An 18,832-nucleotide genomic window follows, 5' to 3' on the forward strand; every position below is an offset into this window, starting at 1 on the left:
CTCTTTTCTTCTCATGTTTCACAAATGATCGTCACTCCAAACTGAAGATAAATTCAAAGACTGACGAGTAATTTTTTTGAATGACGGGGAAGTAATATTTTGCTTAACTTGTAAAACTGTCAAATCATTTAAAATAAACTTGTATGATGACCCGACTGATGTCTCACCACTAAAGTGTTTTGTAGCATCCAAGATTGAGTGGCAAACAAAAACCACTGATCACAGTGTGCTTAGAAAAGCTTGTTTAATAATTTTCATAAAAATAAAACATGTAAATCAACAAGAAAATGAAAACACTAAAGGAATGGATATTCCTGCCACAAGGCCTCAATGATGAACAGAACGGTGGTAAATTCAGATTTAAGTCACATTTCAGTGGATACGTTTGTACAGTATAGAATTAAAGGTGAACACAGATAATGTGAATTTAATACATTTGAATCCAATCTTTTAAGGAAGTTCAATACCAAACTCAAAGGAAGTAAAATCCAGTTCTGAGCCGACTCCAGACCCACGGGGCGTTCAACACGCAAACTTCAGAGTAACAAAACACAGCAGTCGCCGTCATTACGAGGTGTCCATCTGAGCCGTTTCTGAAATGTAAGAAGAGGTTCATATTGATTATTCACCAAGAAATGCAGAACTTAAAGTTCGCATAGAAAAAGAATTCATCTTTTTATATTTATCATCTTCTGCTTTGAAAGAAGGCCTGTGAGTTCTTGACACGTTTTCTCTAGATGACATGAAAGAAGAGCTAACCAGTGCAGCCTTGAGCCACGTAAGATCTCATTTAGTCAGAAATGAAAAGTTTTCCATGGTTGTGGCAGATTACAGCAGACGCCTCTGGTTAGTCTGTTTCTGTCAGCATTTCTCTGACTTTGATTGTGCTTGTGTGAAGGCAGCATCAAAGCTAACTCTTCATGTGCAGGATCCAAAGCTAAGGCATTCAGCTCCTACCAGAGAGCTAGAGGATGAACAGAAAACTCACGCGTCTCATTGAAGAGGAAGGAATCCTGATACTCCTTCATGTACTGAGAGGATCGGGCCTCATCCAGGAACAGAGAGTACACCCTCTTTATGTCCTCCACCTGAACCTCTGTCCCCTGACGAACACAAAACACACAGACGACCTTTAAAACCAGGGCTACAGGGATTCACTGAATAATAAATACAATCCATTCATTGGTTTAATAAAAACGTGCTTATAGATGTTCATAACGATAACCTTTGTTACGTGTTAAAGCTGCACTCATGAGTTTACCTTGCGTTTGCGACACACCAGTCCAGCAGTGCTGATCAGCTGGATGGCGTAGCGCAGCGACGTCTCCATCCCGATGCGAGTCAGGACGGTGTGAGCCTCCTCGCTCAGCTCCACGTCCTCCTCCTCACACCTGAAATAAAAGCGTGCAGGTTTACTCCCTGTTCAAAATAATGGGTAGAAAGATATGCTGACAGATATTAAACACAGAATCTCACCGGATCTTGAGGATCTGCCTCGTCTCCTTCTCGCTGTACGGGGAGGTGGCGATGATGAGCAGGCGATCCAGCAGGTCGATGGGGATGCCGTGAGGGCTCTGATAGTTTGTGCCTCGGATACTGAAAGATAAAAGAGAGGATATTTCATTTACAAGTGTCGAATGAAGTATGGTATGATTTTATGTGACCACAATTTCATCAGTCTTATTTTGTCTTTGGGATTAATGTGTTTTTAGCAGTTCCATAAATTAATTTTTATTCAAAGCAATTAAAAAAAAATATATTTTTTTTTAGCTGTGTCGTTTAACACTAAGAAAAGGCCATATTTACAACTGATTAGCATCACCTGGGGAATCTAGAAATGACTGCAGATGTTGTCAAAGATTTTAATTCTGTGGGAAATTGCCGTGTCCAAAATTTGTGTGTTATAAATTCAAACACAAATTATGACTTTGTCAAACACGTATGACTGATATTAGTCCTGTGCGGGCTGGATTACTGTAGAAATTATAAATAAAAGTTCAGACAACATTGTGGATGCAAATTCATCAGGCTCTAGGCTTGGACGGTATCACAGTATTACGGTCTTCCAAGGTATTTAGAAATCCTGACAGTATGAATTTCAATACCGCTAAAAATCCAGACGCTCATTCTTCTGTGAAGCTGAAGCAGAGATTATGAAGAGGGGATGTGTTGTTAGCACAGCATGTGCCAGCAGAGGTCCTGCTACTACTGGAGGAAGGGGTGACGGGCAGAGCTGAGAAAGATGGTGACCACAAGCGGGGATGAACTTGTGAAAAACAAAAACACCTCTGCCCCCGTTGGGGAGTTTTTGGGGGTTTAGACCTGATGAGAAAGGTGATGAAGCTGTGTGTACTGTGTCTCGGCTCTGGAAACTTGAAACATCACGTGCAGTGACTCCGAGAGCGGAGGGAAAAGAAAAGAGATCAGTGACCAATTAAGCTGTTATTTCCGTGTGTTGTGTAGCAAAACATGTCCAAGTTATTCTATAACCATGTCATACATGTGTGACAGCGACTTCCCCCTCCAACCAGCCGCTCTGCAGTTTTCCAAATACCTTCATATACTGTATACCTCGGTATTATGGCAAGTAGGTATTATGGTATAAAAGAAAATGGATACGGTCCAAGCCCATCAGGCTCATCAGTGCAGACAGCATAAAGCAACACGCAGAAAGAGCAAACTAAAATCCTTCTGAGGGGCAAAATCTGGAAAGATGACGGGATGGATGACATGCATGCCAACATTTCTCTGTATTTCAACAGGCTCAGTAGTAAAAGTCGAGCTGAAACGGCATTACGAGTGTATCTAGCTTCCGTATCGTGACGTATTTCCGAGTGAAACAGGACGTGCATGCGGGACATATCATTAGAGGGATTTGATTTGATCGTTGAGAAGTGGGCGTAGACAGACGTTCTCCACAGTGCAGTAGCTAGCTAACTGACCGAGCGTTCTTGGTGCTCTGCGGCTAAATGTTGCAGATTGATTGGTTGAAATTGTTTGGTGCTAATTTACGTAAGCACGCGGGAAATTTAGTTTTACCTGAAGAAAAAATTAACGGATTTGATATAAGAATACGAAGAAATGGATTTTCTGTATTTTCTTTGGCCTATATTGTCAAATAGATGCACAATATTACCGGGGATGTGATCTAAAAGGATCAAAATGACATTTTTCATTTCACCTCGACTTTAAAGTGATAATCTCGAAGATTTTCATATAAATAAATGTCTGTTAAGTCACTATCTATCACTGAATGAGTTAGCACAATGGTGACTGAGTTAGTGCCCAGTTAGTGACGCGTTTTCCATCAGCCAGCAGTGGTTGGTCTTTTCCAGAGAGGGTAGGCGGAGCTAAGCGGCTGCTTTTCCGCTCTCTGCAAGTGTTGCGAGTAAACAGTAATCTACTATGGCTGAACAAACAAAGAAAAGATGGATGACTACAGATACAACTTCAACAAGAAGTGAAAATCCAAAGAAAAAGAAACAAACTCGACGCTCAGATGAAGCAAACGGTCTGAAAAGGAAAGCGACCGTCAGCCAGGAAAATCAAGAGTTACAACTGTGACAAAGGGAGCCAGCCATAGACATCTGGATAAATTGGGACGTGTCCTCCCACAATTACCATATATCGCATTAAGGGGGTGCCCAAGAGAACTAAACAGAAATCTTCAAAGTTGTCAGTTTAATATGTGGTAGGGCGAGTGAGAGAGAACGAAAGTGAGCGCTCGAGTTACTTGAAGTGTCGGAAACCAGAGCAGCAGAAGAGCAAAATTCGATTACCTCACTACAATTAGAACTATTAATATTTCACCAGATTCAAAGGATATATTTTGATTGAAAAGTGACAGCTCTAATATGTGGTCGTAACATTGGGAAGTTAATGTTGCTCAGAGCCTTGACAACATATCTCGGGGATAATTCCAGGAAATTCTGGATGAAAGCGACTTTGCTTGTCTGTGTGAAAGCACTGCACCAAACACAGACGAAGGGGGGTTATTACAAAATCGCACAAGGTCCCTGGAAATAACTAGTCACTGGAGAACCAGGCTGTAGACAACACAAATGATCAGGTGGGGGGAAAATGTACAGGTAAATAGTACCGAGTGATGCCTCTGTTGGTGGCCATGATGAGAACAGGGGACAGGTCGCTCTCCAGGGCTCGGTTCAGGAAGGAAAAGCACTCCATGTCCAGCATGTGGACCTCATCGATAAATAACACCTGCAACCATAAACAGAAAATTAGTCAAGAGCATCACAGTCAAAGCAATTATAAAAATTCACAAACAGAAAGTTGAACCTACCCCGGGGATGATCTCTGCCTTGCCTTCCTCCCTCCACTCGCACACTTTGGCGTTAATCTGCTCTCGGACTTCAGACTTGATCTCTCCGGTGTCTCCGGAGAAGAGAGCCAGGAAGCCCTGTGTGCGACTGTTGATGACGTCGATCTCGTGGAGAGACACCGTGTGGACCACCTCCTTCCTTTTCTGCAGCTCTCCCTCTGGACACTGAACAAACTGGGTCTGCAGAGACAAACAAAACAAGGATCACTTCAAAAACCTCCCATTAAATGAATCACAATTCTTCAAAGGGAGTTTGGTTCAACTTCAATAAAATCTCAGGCTAATGAATTTTAATAATCCACTCCTTTGTGTTCGGTGAATGTAAAATTAATGATGCAGCAGTTTTATTTCATTGTTGCGACAGTGACTGGGTTACCTGTGCTCCCATGGCATCATAGTCTCTGGCTCTGGTGAACGAGCGGCCCAACTTGCTAATCTTTCCAGTTGCTTTGTCAATCGTGATCACATCACTGAGAAAACACAGAGGAAGGTTAAGATCACATGTTAATGTCAAACCAGTCTGATTAATCCTGACATGTAAAGATGAATGAATTAGAGGTGAACTCACCCGGCTTGAACCTTCTCTTTACTGAGGCAGTCTATCATCTTGTTGCCCAGGTCATATATCGTCTCCATCTCAGTCGTCTTTAGAGTCAGCTTGCCCACTTTGGCACCCTGACAGACAAAGTTAAATATTTAGTTACACAACCTTTCCCTTGTTTTATCCGTAGTGACTGAAATCCAGCAAAGAGTGTATTCCAAAACAGCATAAAGAATGCATCATGTGATGGATGCACTCATAGTCATTATGTCAGCAGCCTACCGTTCCAGTGGCCGGTCTGTCAATCTGGATTTCCACCACCTCTCCTTCAATAATCTCTGTTTCTTCTCTGTAAAAAGAAATGTAGAAACAATAAGACCATGAATTCATTTCAAACAATGAGAACTACAAACGGTCCCCTTGTCTGCTCACTCACTTGATCCTCACTCCGATAGCTTTCCTAAAAGCTTGGCTGAGAGCCTCGGTCTTGCTCATCTCCAGGGAGAAGATTTCACTGCCGGCCAGCGCTGTGAAGGGTGTGTCGGGGCCAAGGGACTGAGCGATGCCTGCATGAAATAAAAAACATAATCTCAGATGAACAGGGGAAAATACAACTTAAGCCAATAACATTATTGAAGGCAACAGCATGACTTCCAGAGGAGGATGATGATGAGACGATATTGTGTTCTGGAAAGCCTCCAGTGTGGCCCTTACCCATAGCGATGGCAGTCTTTCCTGTGCCAGGTTGGCCGGCGATCAGCACTGCTCTGCCAGCGATGTGGCCATCTTTGATCATCTCCAGAATGACCCCTGCTGCCCGACGGGAGGCCAGCTGGCCAACCATCCCCTGAGACACCTGCAGGTGAACAGGTATGCTTGAGGTCAGCACATATGAATGAACATCTGTGCATCTTTCTGTGCTGTAACTCAATGCATTTGTTAAAATCATAATAAATCTTCTTACACTCTAAATACATCTCTCTCTACCAAATACAGAGTGGACAAGTCCTACAGCTACAAAGATTGAAGACATAACGCTACCTGTCTTGGCTCCAAAGCATCGTCTAACCCAAGGCCACGGATGTGAGAGTGTGCTCCTAAAGATAAAAATGATAACATTAGTATTAACACATTTGCAAAAGGGAGTGACACAAACAATACATTAGGGCTGACCTGTCACATAAACAGTTATCAATGTGTGTCACATAAACAGGCATGATCCCAGTTTAGAAATGGATGCTTACCTATTCTCTCGATCCGTGTGACGTCACGAACCTCTTGAACCTTTGTAGTCGCCATCTGGATTAAAAGCAGACAAATACCTTTAATATAAAGAACAATAAGTAGCTACAAAGAATGAATACTACTTCCCTAAAACCTTTATAACTGGGGAAAGACATTTCTCTGGGTTAAGAGGGTGCGAAATGGACACTTTCATAAAACTATAATTAAAAGGAAAAGGTGATAGTTGATTAAAAATATATGTAAATGGTTCTACAAACATTCAAATCTTTGTATTTACTGTCCTCCTATAATCTATCAAGCTCTCTGACCCTGATGTAGGACAATAACACTTTCATATTGTAAAGTCTCATGATACTGTATCGATTCACAAAAACACTGCACTGTTTTAAATTTAACAGTTAACATTCAAAAATGTGTGGCAGTGGTTAATTTTGTGTTGTGTCTAAACTCCAGACCACTAGAAAGCAGCGTGGTAATCGATGGGTAATCTGGGTGTGTTTACAACTGTACTTAAGGCTGTCTACTTGAGAACCGATCACTCAGGAGGACGCATGTTAATACCTGGTATAAACAGGGTCTATGTTCGGCTATTTGACTCTTCCACTCCAACCTTTCAACATAAACTGGGACAAGGTGTGTGAAAAAAGCAGACTAATAAAGGGCTGAATATATTGCCTGCATACGAAATTGCAATAAATTCGCGTAACTCCTGCACAGGGATACAGATTATATCACCAAATTCTTTCCCAATAGATCCCTACTTTGAATCTAATGAGAAAAAATATCTTCTTACAGATAAACACCATCTATAAAATATATATATGTATATATACTATAGGGAAAATATACTTATCGTTAGTCTCATTTTGTTTGCAATAAGCCCGATACCTAAGTTTTCAGTGTATGTGTACCCCCTGGGTCAGGCCTATTTCCTAGTATGCTTTGGATCTCTACTGGTGCTAAATCCTTTTTAAATTAAATTATGAAAACGTCAGATGTTACCTAAAGTTATCGTTAAAATATTAGTATGTCATGTCATTTTAAGACATAAATTTAATAACGGACTGTGTCCTAGCTAGCCGGTTGTCATAGTGACAGTTGTAACGCATGCAACAACACAACGAGATGAGATCGTTGACCATGATGCTGCTGCTTTCAGTTTGTCATATAAATCTTGAGAATATCTTGAAGAGTAAACACCACTCTCAGTTGACAGAAACTTAAGCTTTAGACAAATGACAAACGAAGTCACAAAACTTATCCGCTATCTTCTTTACATCGCTTTCACAGCAGAACATAATGCTAGCGCTAGCTTATGTGATGTTAGCAAACTAGCTAGCTCCATTCATCGGTATTCTGTCTTTAACTATTGTTACATATCGTAGAAGAGCCGAGACTAGAGCAATTAGCAATGATTTAAAGTAAAGTTAATATACTGCTATATCAGAATCTGAAAAAAACAAGGAATAACGTATTTATAACAGTTATTTTATGAGTCTACACTCACCTGTGTAGCCACACCGAAGAAAATGTGAGAATGCGGCGCTTCTTTCTGTTGGTTCGCCGGGTAATTGTGTCCGGAGAGAAACAAGTTCCCCTTCTGCGAAAGCTTTCAGGTTGACTGCCCTCTATAAAATATAGCTTCTTAAGGAGGTAAGAGTGTTTCTAAAATTACCGGTCAATTAATTAAGCGAGCTGCCCGTTTGTAAGTTTGGTTCAGATACTGTGAATAAACCATAGTCACTACGTCACTAATTGTTTAAGTTTGCACTTAGTTCCGCTCTCAATTAGTTGTCCGTATTAAGGTATTTAAAATGTTAACTAAATCATTTATTCACTCTAGGTCTTCTTATAATACTTAAATACTTAGAGTTTAATTAAAAAGTACGGTTATAGGAAGGGTAAATTTATTTAGGAGTAGCCTGTTACATATTGTTAGAAGAGTATGATTAGTGTTTGCATGGTCAAAACCATAGAGTCATTGGTCAAAACTATAGCTAAAGCAGAGCAGTGCAGTTTAGGGAACACTATTTTGGTGTGTAACTCTTCTTGCACTGTGTTCAGAATTTCTCTCACAGTCATCTCCCCACACTGGAGTGAATAGTGGCCGATGACAGGCTCGGTGAGCACTGCATGCACTTCTCCACTAGAGGTAGCCAGGCTCCCAAGTGATTTTCTGTGCAGAGCAGCAACAACATTTAAAGTTGCATCAAGTTAACACCGATGACTGCTCACCAGGTAAACTCTTTTAAAACCTATAATGTGCTGCCGGTCACCAGCTTTCTGTTTCTAAAATTCGAATTATGTGTTAATAAATAGTTCAATTTCTGGCAATTCTGACATATCTGTAACTATGTGATTTTCTACATGTTGTATTTACAACAAATGCACAAGCCCTCATCTTTGTTCTGTAATTCTGGAGTCTGTCCTTCAGCCCTGCCTTCTTGTTCAGAGAGGTTGTACAAAAATGTAATTCCACAAAACATATAAATCAGGGGATCCAAAATCACTGAACACTGAGCAGAACCTTAAGGATTGTGGAGGAGGTTTTCATATCCTTCATGTCCTTTGTTTCACGTTTTCCCTGAAGGCTGCAGTTTTAGGATGCCACAATCTAAACTCACTTCACTCAACAGGTACTGAAAGTTCGAACTGAAACAAAACCTTCTGTTTGTCGCTGTCATCATTGGCTTGTGTTTTGTTTTCTGTCTTGTATGAGTGAGTTATTTGGTTCCAGACCTCTAACATGCTGACAGTGGAAAGAATGAAAACATTACAGTCTTAGTACAGGCAAAATAAAATGTCCTCTTGCTTTATATCACGTACAATAATCAAGTGGAACCACTTTGACTGCCACAGAAAAAGAAGCTCATGTGTTGCATCACTAATACGGTATCTGCCTGAATCCAAACTTTAAATGAGTAACTCAATATTAAACACTTTCAGAGTCATCTTGACGTGGCTCAGTTCAGCAAACATTTAAAGCTCCTTCTAGATGAGACTCAGTCCTCTGAGAACTCAGGAGGCTCTCAGTCACACCTGAACTACTCCTGTACAAGTCCTCTAAACCCTCTCAGACCTCCACTAAACCAGCACTGAAAAAAATGGTCTTTCTACAGATGTTTTTTATTTTCTTACATTTCCCTTAAAAAATAAAGGAAGAGATATATTAAATGCTTTTGTTACCAAAACAGTATGTCCAAATTAACAATAGTGCATAGTTATATTTGTTCACGATCCAAAATAATCATACAAAATCTAACTTTTATTAGACCAGGATGTAGAGATGGGTTCTGTAATTTTTAGAAGTATATTTTAAATGTTAATAATTTTGGGAAAGCTTACATTTCAGGGCTGCACGTCTCACAGTTGCATGTTCTCCCCGTGCATGCGTGGGTTCCCTCCGGGTATTCCGGATTCCTCCCACAATCCAAACACATGCTCGCTAGGTTCATAGGTGACTCTAAATTGCCCGTAGCTGTGAATGTGAGTGTGAAAGGTCGTCTGTCTTATTATATTTTGTGTGGTTTCACTGAACGAGAAACCAGGATTTAGAGATCTTAACTGAGAGTTGCTTGCGGCTGTCATCAGTGTTTTAAACCCAGTTTTACACCAAAGGACACCAGTGAATCTGATATAAAGCTTCAATGAATTATTTATTATGTTTCTTGCATCTCCAGCTTCATATTTTAGTGCACGCCATCCCGACTGAGAGATGATTACACTTTTCTTTTCTAAATACCTTTTTTATCCTGTTTTCTTAATACCTTTTTACACTGTAAATTATGTTCTGCAACATGACAAGACACTGTATAGTATCCTGTTCTATAATGACCTGTGGAGTGAAAGTTCCAGGTAAAATAAGTATTAAATAAAAATGCAATAATGACATCACAACTTATCAGTTATAAAATGTTTATTGATAAAAAATAAGTGTATTATAACCAGTGTACATGAGCACAACACATATTTTAATCATGTACAGCCTTCATTATTATAAATGATAATTTAAATCCACTTCATTAACCTGATCGGACATTTTACAGTTTATCTGAAGAATCTTCACAGTCAGAAAGATCAGTTCCCTGATTCTCAACACATATCGTAAATAGTTTAAAAAACACAGTAAATATCTGATATTGTAAAATAATTTTGCCTGTTATGAGAGAACGGAAATTTTTGTTCTTTAGATGGATACCTAAATTGAATCACAGTTGTACATCGATCATTGTAAGTGTGTTATTGAATCACTGCTGGGTGATGGTGATGGCTGACTCGTACCAGACCCAGAAGCCTGCATAGACGGCCTCACTGAAGGGGGTCTTGAAGCGGTGGATGAGCGTCATGCTGTCGCCTACAGCGTAGAAAGAGAGGGTCCCCCCGGCGTGGTCCAGGAACACCCCGATACGAGACGAGTAGGGGGACGTGACCTCCAGCTGGTCTTTGTTGTGGCGGGCGGAGTAGCTGGAGTCGGAGCAGAAGAGGCTCCAGGACTTGCGGTTGTATCCGATGCGGCAGGTGTCCCCGTATCCCGTCCTCTTGATGCCTTTGTAGGTGACTCCGATGGCGGCCCCCTCCCCGCTCCAGTCCACCTCCCAGTAGTAAGCTCCTCCAGTGAGAGGCTCCGAGCATAGGACCTGGGGCAGGGAGTCGAATCTGGCAGGGTGGTCACCGTAGGATTGGGGGTCTCTCTTGAGGGTAGCTTTCCTGTTCCCTCGGGACAAGTAGAGCTGTCTGTAGGCTGTGTTTGGGTCCAGAGTGAGCTGGCAAGCATCTGGGAAGATAAATTGAGCATTTAATTCACAAGAAAAGGCGTTTGACTTTAAATTCTTGGGTTAAATGGGATTTAGGAATCCCAAGCCTAAGCAGCATAAAGCACCCCTCACCGCTGCAGCCCCATTTTTATCTAACCTTTGCAATAAGAAGATTTAAAGTTAAAGCGACCCTCTGACTGGCCACAGAAATCAGAATAATCCCCGGGGGTTAGATGTCACCTGCCTGCTGTGTGCCTCCACCTCTGCAGGTCACAGCTGGTGGGACACCCGGTGGCCTCGGCTAGATCGGCCCGGTCTATGATCTGGAATGCCAGAGGTATCAACACTGTTTGTGAGTCTTCCCACAAACAAAAGTGCAGCTAACAAAGTGCATCTTTAACTGTGACTGTTTGGCGAGACCCATGTCCCTTAAAGGCTGTGCTCAATTTCCAATGCCTTCAAAATCCGGCCCTTTGTGATGGACATGTTAAGGATGATTACTGGGACTGAAATACAGAATGATTGTCCAGAATTTCAAAAGGTATGTCAGTTTGCAAACAAGACCCACAACCTTTGAAGCCTGTCTTCCTTAAAGAACTTAAAGGCACTGTAAATTTAAAATGTGCATAGAAAAATGTGCAATACAAGCAAAACTTGCCCCAATCAATGTACTCAAAACAGAATATTCTTGGAGATTAGATAATTATAATTTCAAGGATGATTACTATATCAAATTTAAACAATTTTTAGGATATTTGAGACATTTTTTGGGTTCTTATCTGATTAGAAAATCAGCTTTTCCGTGCACCGTAAACTGTAAACTGACATGAAACCACAAAGCTATGTTAATTTATTTGCAATTAGGCAACCCCAGTCTCTGTCAACGCTGTAGGACATACAGTAGTGACTAAAGTCAGATTTTGTGGTCAGCCACAGGGTCTGACAGAGAACCTCATCAGCATGTAATTTGCACTGAAACGAGCAGAGAGAGCAGCGATCTGTGTCAGTCAGGAAAACAGAGTGAGAGGAGCCGAGACTCACATTTCAGGAAGTCGTCCCTGTGCTGAGGCTCCTGGACGGGGACGGACTTGTACATGACGGGTGCTTGATCTTCACCTGTGAAAGGAAACAGGAATTAGTTACAGAAATCCTGCCATGGTCTATGGAGCTGATCTCAAATGTCACCATGCAACTTAGCCAAATACTATTGTAGATGTAGAGGAATGTTCATGTAAACTTGCTGGCAGTTCGACATCCTATTCAAAGTAAACATTTAACCCTGAATGACCTCAGGCTGCCCTCTAATGAATGTCAAGCTCCAACAAACACAAAGCCCTTTTGAGGACAAAGGAAATCTACCAAACCCCATTCATAAAATGCTTCATTTCAATTAGGTCTCCATAATGTCTAAATAGTGTAGCCCTTCCAGTCAGATGTCGTGTCAGAACAAACAGATACTCACTCTTTATTGATCGTCTCTTTTTGGATTCATCCAGCTGACAAAAAGGCATTTTGTTAACTGCAAAAACACAAAACCAAACGAGAGGATTAAAGATCAGAACATTTTAATTCATGCCGATATTCTGTTGTGTTTTTGAACACTAAAGTCTTGAAGCTTGCTCCGCTCTCACCTGTCTTGGCCACCTTCACCAGCTCGTCGTTGCTGAACTCATTCAGGTGCTGCTTCATCTCAGAGACGGCCTTGGTGACCGGGCCGAAGGTGAAGTAGGGGTTGACGCACACTGTAGGCAGCTCCTCAGACTCGGTCTGAGCGATCAGCATGTGGTAGGTCTAATGAGGAAGAATCACGATTTTGTTAGTTAAAGTTGTTCCAATACAGATATCAGTATCAGAAATGCCTTCGATACCGACGCCAATGCAGTGTCACTTGTATTGGAGAGTAAAACGGTCAACACGCTGATCTGGTACCATAATTACCCCCCAAAATGTACTTGTTTCTTCAGCCCCAAAACAATAGCCTCGTAACTACTGCTTTGGAGCGGCAAGGAAGAATTGATCTCAGGTTAATTATCATGTGACATTAGTTAACTTGAAATCTTGAAATGCTCTGTGGATTGGCGTTCAGTCACCTGGATGAAGTGGATGTGGTCCTCGGTGCGGGAGAGCTGAGTGATCTCATTGTCTCTCCTCTTCAGATCGGCGATCTCGTGGCTCAGACGCTCCATGTGGCCCTCTGCATTGTTCAGCGCTGCTCTCTTATTGGAGGAGATCAGCTTGACCATTTCCTGCTGCATCCTCTCGATGGATCGCATCATGTCGCCAAACATCTTCTCGCACTCCTGCATCGCTCTATGGGCCGAGTTCTGCACAGGAAACATGAAAGTATGCCATTAATCAACTGGGCGTCTCATTGGCTTCACTAGCACAATGACAGGTGCTGTCATCACTACATGAAGGAATGTGGTCTGTTCTGGTTGTTAAATTAACTTTCCATTCAGAGTGGAGTGGTTAGTCTGGTCTTATCTGTCTGACAGATGATGGGGCACAAACCTTGAGTGAGTCCACTGCTTGTTTCAGTTCCTCCATCTGCTTGAGTCGGTCATGAATCTTCTCCTGGATCTCAGCCTGGGTGGCGCCCAAACGTTGCTATGAGGAAATAAACAGAAACATTGTTTGTAATGGAGACAGACATACCGCAATTTAACCACTTCACACATCAATCAATCCACTTTCTAACGCTTATCAGGGTGCCAGCAGGCTGAGCAAGTAAGCCCAGACATCTTTCTACCCAGCAATGTTTCCCAGCTTCTCCTGGGGGATCCTGAGGTGTTCCCAGCCCAGATGAGACATATAATCCCTCCAGTAAGTGCTTGGTCTACCCCTGGGTTCCCTCCAGGACACGCCCGGAAAACCTCACAAGGAAGGGGCCCAGGAGAAATCCTAATCAGATGCCCGAACCACCTCAGCTGGCTCTACTCCCAACTCCCTCCGGATGTCTCTGGGAAACTCATTTCAGCTGCGTGTATCTGCAATCTCTTGGTTACTACCCAAAGCTCATGACCATAGGTGAGGGTCGGCACGTAGATGGACTGGTATATCGAAAGCTTTGCCTACAGGCACAGGCAAAAATGTCAAAACTAACCACTCAGATTGACAGAACCATCTTATCTGTATTTTTAAACCCTTGTGATAAGAGTGCACAGTGTTGACACTGGAAGCTGTTCGTGAAGGTAGCATTGTCGTAATCTCATGGGCGTGTCTCACTGAATGCTTGAGGCTTAATTTTGTGGGCTTGTTTCATCTATTGTAAGATGCTCTGTCATGCAGAACCTGCCACTGTGTCGGTAACAGAGCAATGATCCATGATATGTAAACTGTATCAAAGAAGTGAACGTAGCCACCGTGACGGGACCCTTTGATCGACTGAGTTTGGCATTTTGGCCTATCTTTGACTACCTCGGTTGTTTTGGAGCCAGAGGTGGCCACATTGGCAGAGGTTGGTGCTGGAGAGGACCGAGGGGTTGGGGAACACCAAGTTATCAAAGCTAATCAGTCTGTGCTCGATTCCCTTGCAAATTAGCAAGCTGACCATCATGTTCTAAAAAAAGGATTCAATTTGTGCTAGCTGACTGGATTTGTAAGACTAAAGAAGCAAAGACAACATCACAGCCAAAAGGTCAAGTTGAGTGAGAGGAATTAGCAAAGGTGAAACCTAGCAAACAGCTAACAATACCCCTCTGTTCCTCGCAGCCTACACGCCCCTAATCCTGCACACCTTTAAGCCTTTAAATTAACATAAACTGGTGACTTAAATACTAATTAGCCCCTTGTACAGTTGTCTTGAGTAGAAAAATGAGCTACAGAGACTGAAACTGTTTTTTGTACCAGGCTGTAAACATGTTTAATTCTGCTCTAAAACATTTTAAAATGGGTCCTAATGGGGATTGCTCGCTTTTGGAGCCAGCCTCAAGTGGACACTCAAGGAACTGCAGTTTTTTGTCACTTTTAAAATTGTCAGCCCTGGAGTTTGCTGCTTGTTTTTGCCATAGATTTACAAATGATAAAAGGCTCATAATTCAGAATATTAAACACTTCTTGTACTTTTCATGTTGAACAAACTACATTTTAGCATTCGCCCAAGTAAGCCTGTGGTAAAGCTGCTGACAGTCTAGAACCCAGTGTTGTGACTGAAAGTAAGTGTTGCCTACCTGCTCGTCCGCCCGCTCCTGCTCAGCAGACACCATGTCATGACCTTTGTGTTCCTTCACTGTACACAGCACGCAGATACACATCTGGTCCGTCCGACAGAACAGCTCCAGACCCTTCTGATGCTGCGGACAGATCTGTCGGTCCAGGTGGCCGATCTCATCCACCAGCTTGTGCCTTTTGAAAGTGGCCGACTCAAAGTGGGGCTTCAGATGCTTATCACAGTAGGACGCCAGACACATCAGACAGGATTTGACGGCTTTGTGCTTCTTGCCGACGCAGATGTCACAGCCCACGTCCTGGGGTCCTGCGTAGTTGTAGTCAGGGGACGGAGGTGGAGGTGGGAAGGGTTCAGAGTTGCGCTGCAAGGTGGATTGCCGGGAGCTTCCTACACGTCTCGGAGTGGGCCTCTTGTTGTAGGTGACCCTGCACTCTGGGCAGAGGTAGGTCCCTGTATGATCAGCATGGTCCCAGTACGTCTTCAGGCAGATGGAACAGAAGATGTGTCCACACGGGATGGAGACCGGATCCCTGAGGGACTCCTTACACAGGTAGCAGTTCTCCTGGTCTAATGACATGGCGACGACTCAGTGCCGTTCCCTCTAATGCAGTGAAGTGAAGATGCTGTGGAGCCGGTCAGTGACTTGTGTCAGCACAGTGGCAAAGTGATCGCACAGGTACTACGGGTGCAGGTTATATAGAGTAAACAGAGAGGGAGGCTAAACTGGTTAAACCGAAACCAGTCAAACAAGGGCGGGGCATGAAAAGGACACAGTGAATGCTTCAATAAGTAACAGAGCAGAATGAATAAAATGCAAGTCATAAGATTCAAGGTTTGGCCTTCAGTGATGACAGAAAACAATGTAGTTCCTCATGTTTCTTTTTTTAATTCATGAAGACGCTATTGGAATAAAAATACAATAGAAACCGTGTTTTTATACAATTTCGAGCAGGAAAGCGGCACAGGAGAGCGTGAAAAGGGCCTATTCAAATAATGTTAGTAGTATAGCCAGCCCATAAATACATGAGTAAGAACATAAATGTCCAATTAAAAGCAACTAACAATGAAACAATGCGGTGTAAAGAAACCACAGGTGTGTCATCACGGAGTGCGGTAGTTTGCCTGGCGACAAACGGTTCCTTCAGGCATGTGATGATACAAACTCAAGTCACAGAACAAACTGACCTCCAGCTAAATAGATTATTTTCTGCACGTTGCCTAATAAAAACATAGCTGTAACACCTCGTGAGCAGCAGTGTCAGCAGTGACTCCTTTACTGTCATGTATAGTCAGTGGATAAGGGGAAGTGATGCCAAGGTAACCACTATTTAAATTCAGTTGGTTTTCTGATATAGCAGTAGTATTTTTTCAGACTGTATTAACAGCCCCCACCACCAAAAACACACATAGAAGTTATGAATTACAAATACATTACATTGAGTATTAAATGAAAGGGAAACCTAAAATGCTGAGCAAAAAGGTGTTTCAGTGTAACAGTATCAATCAGCTGTGCATGTGAAGGACAAACAATCCACTGTGCATGTAAAAATCTGTTTATTATTTATTGTCATTGATAAAAATGACCCTTTTTTCATCTATAGGTCATCACTGCATCTACTGCCCATCAATGCTCTGTGTGAATACGTTGTGATTACGTCAGCTTTGGGCCAATAGAAACTGACATGATTGTGACACATTGTGTGATGAATCACTCACTCACTCAGGTCGTAACGAACCGTTCCTGCAGCTGTCTTAATTTTCTTTGAAGATCATTAAAAAGTATAAATGCTGTCAGGTTGAGTCCACAAGCTGTTAGAACAAAATGAGCCTGTTTTAAAGTCTATCAGTGATATTAACATGATTCAAAGTGAAATGTTTTTTTCTGTTTATCATATGAAACAGGTCTGAAGTACTGAGGTTGATAAGTTTTACAATGTAGTTCCAGTGGCATCTAAGACTGCAAATTGTCGTAAGCAAACGCTTAATCAGTGTTACGATTATGAGGGGGTCCTTGTAAAATGTTCCCCTGTGAGGGGTCCCTGGTCCCAAAGAGTGTGAGGACCCCTGCTCTATTGCACTATTGTCTCCTTCCTACAATGTGTATGATATTGTATCCATAGGCCTGTATATAGTAGCTTTAGTTTTTTGTTTTTTTTTACAAGGAAATTATCCCATTGAGATGCAAGATCTCTTTCACAAGGGAGTCCTGGCCAAGACGGCAGCATAAAAAGCTTCACAAAACAGACAACAGATTTAAGACAGCAACATAAAAGTCTGACTAAAGGCAGACTAAAACAGCACCAGAGCAGGCAACGACTAAGACAGGCAAGAAATTCATCTACCCATAGCTCAATAGCATTCAGTACTAGGACTAGCAGAATTGCATTTGCTGATCAAATGCTCCTTAATTCGGCTTTTATAGACAGTTTGAGATGACCCTGTAGCTCAAACCATGATGAGGAAGCAAAGACATTAAAAGCACTTTTACCAACGACAGATTGAGTTCAAGGAATGACAAACACGATGTGTCCATGTGACCGAAGGCTGCGGCCACTGAAAGTTTTAGGAGACAGTCTAGAACATAAGTAAGGCAGTTCATGCAGTATCGCCTTATAAAGGAAGATGTACCAATGTTCCATCCTGCGATTATATAATGAAGACGAACCGACTTTCTCATACAGGATGCAGCGATGGGGGCGGAATCACAAACCACACGAGCAATTTCTAACTTCTAACTTTATTTATCATTTCTAACAATTTATACAAAAAACCTGAACAAAACAAAAGCTCCAAAACATTTCACATTAAAGACAAAAAGGGACAAAAACTATAAACAATAATGATCAAACCTGTGTTTTACATTTGAAATTCAACTTTATTTAAACATTTATTAACATACAAAGTGAACCACACATTCTGTAGTTCTTGTCACATTATTCCACAAGTTTACCTCTTTGACAGACACACGTCACACACACATGTCTGCCTAATATTTGTTCTTACCATTGTTTTTTTAAGTACCTGTTCCCCTCATTTCACAATGGCATTCTCTAATTTCAAACAAACAGTAAGGAAGTATGTTATTGTGCTTTGAACATTATCTGTGCAGCTTTTAGACCAACTACATCACAGAATATTAGAGCAGGTAAACGGATAAATTGTGCATTAGTTGTTTCAAAATAAGCAGTGGAGTCTTCTGTGTGAGACTTAGTGCTCCCTTAACCTTCCTCTCACCTTTAACCTGTTAATTATCCACTCAGTTTTAATTTGCATTTCATCACCACTTGTTACTTTCAACGTTTGAGAGGGAACTTTCTGCAAGTCTGAACTTCATTGTCTAAAAACTGTGAAACCAAAGCAATAACAAGAACACTTCCTCTCCTGAGCTAATTGCGTTCCTCTGTAGATGTCATCGTACAGTGAACACGCCTCCCGGCCAACATGGAGTTTCGGGGCTGTTGAAATGGAGATAGGAATGCAACTACACTTGATAGGCCAGATAACAGGAGGGCCGAGAAAGCCTGCTTAAAAGATTCCATTGTGTCGGAGCCAGCGGGGCCCGAGCAGAGAGACAGGCATTAAAGGGTCTGTTGTCCGTCAACAACAGTAACTACAGCCGACACGGGAGGCTGAAGGTAGCATCTAATGTAGCAGACCCGGGGTCACACTCTGTTTACGGCAGGTGATGCAATGAGACCACAGGATTGGACTTTACAAAGATTTAAACAACAACATATTTTTAAGAACTACTTATATTTTGATTATTTTTTTATCTTGTGTTTGAC

General features: G+C 41.9%; 2 protein-coding genes across 2 annotated transcripts; both read right to left on the reverse strand.

The window, feature by feature from the left end:
- Positions 1-239: 239 nt before the first annotated feature.
- On the reverse strand, positions 240-7,681 carry ruvbl2 (RuvB-like AAA ATPase 2). Its single transcript, XM_069672889.1, has 14 exons — positions 7,633-7,681; positions 6,125-6,179; positions 5,922-5,977; positions 5,595-5,736; positions 5,317-5,446; positions 5,163-5,229; positions 4,908-5,014; positions 4,716-4,809; positions 4,301-4,519; positions 4,100-4,218; positions 1,477-1,596; positions 1,262-1,391; positions 989-1,103; positions 240-593 (listed from the first exon to the last, which is right to left on the reverse strand). Exons 2-14 carry the CDS (start codon positions 6,177-6,179, stop codon positions 568-570), a joined length of 1,380 nt encoding a protein of 459 aa, XP_069528990.1. The 5' UTR covers positions 7,633-7,681; the 3' UTR covers positions 240-567.
- Positions 7,682-10,032: 2,351 nt separating this feature from the next.
- On the reverse strand, positions 10,033-15,698 carry ftr83 (finTRIM family, member 83). Its single transcript, XM_069674068.1, has 7 exons — positions 15,049-15,698; positions 13,391-13,486; positions 12,970-13,203; positions 12,511-12,670; positions 12,342-12,398; positions 11,921-11,995; positions 10,033-10,899 (listed from the first exon to the last, which is right to left on the reverse strand). The coding sequence occupies exons 1-7, from the start codon at positions 15,622-15,624 to the stop codon at positions 10,373-10,375; spliced, it is 1,725 nt and encodes a 574-aa protein (XP_069530169.1). The 5' UTR covers positions 15,625-15,698; the 3' UTR covers positions 10,033-10,372.
- Positions 15,699-18,832: the final 3,134 nt, after the last annotated feature.

The sequence above is a fragment of the Semicossyphus pulcher genome, unplaced genomic scaffold, assembly GCF_022749685.1.
Source record: "Semicossyphus pulcher isolate SPU_LCO1_2020_fin unplaced genomic scaffold, fSemPul1.0.p SCAF_10, whole genome shotgun sequence".
Classification (NCBI taxonomy): Eukaryota; Metazoa; Chordata; class Actinopteri; order Labriformes; family Labridae; genus Semicossyphus; species Semicossyphus pulcher.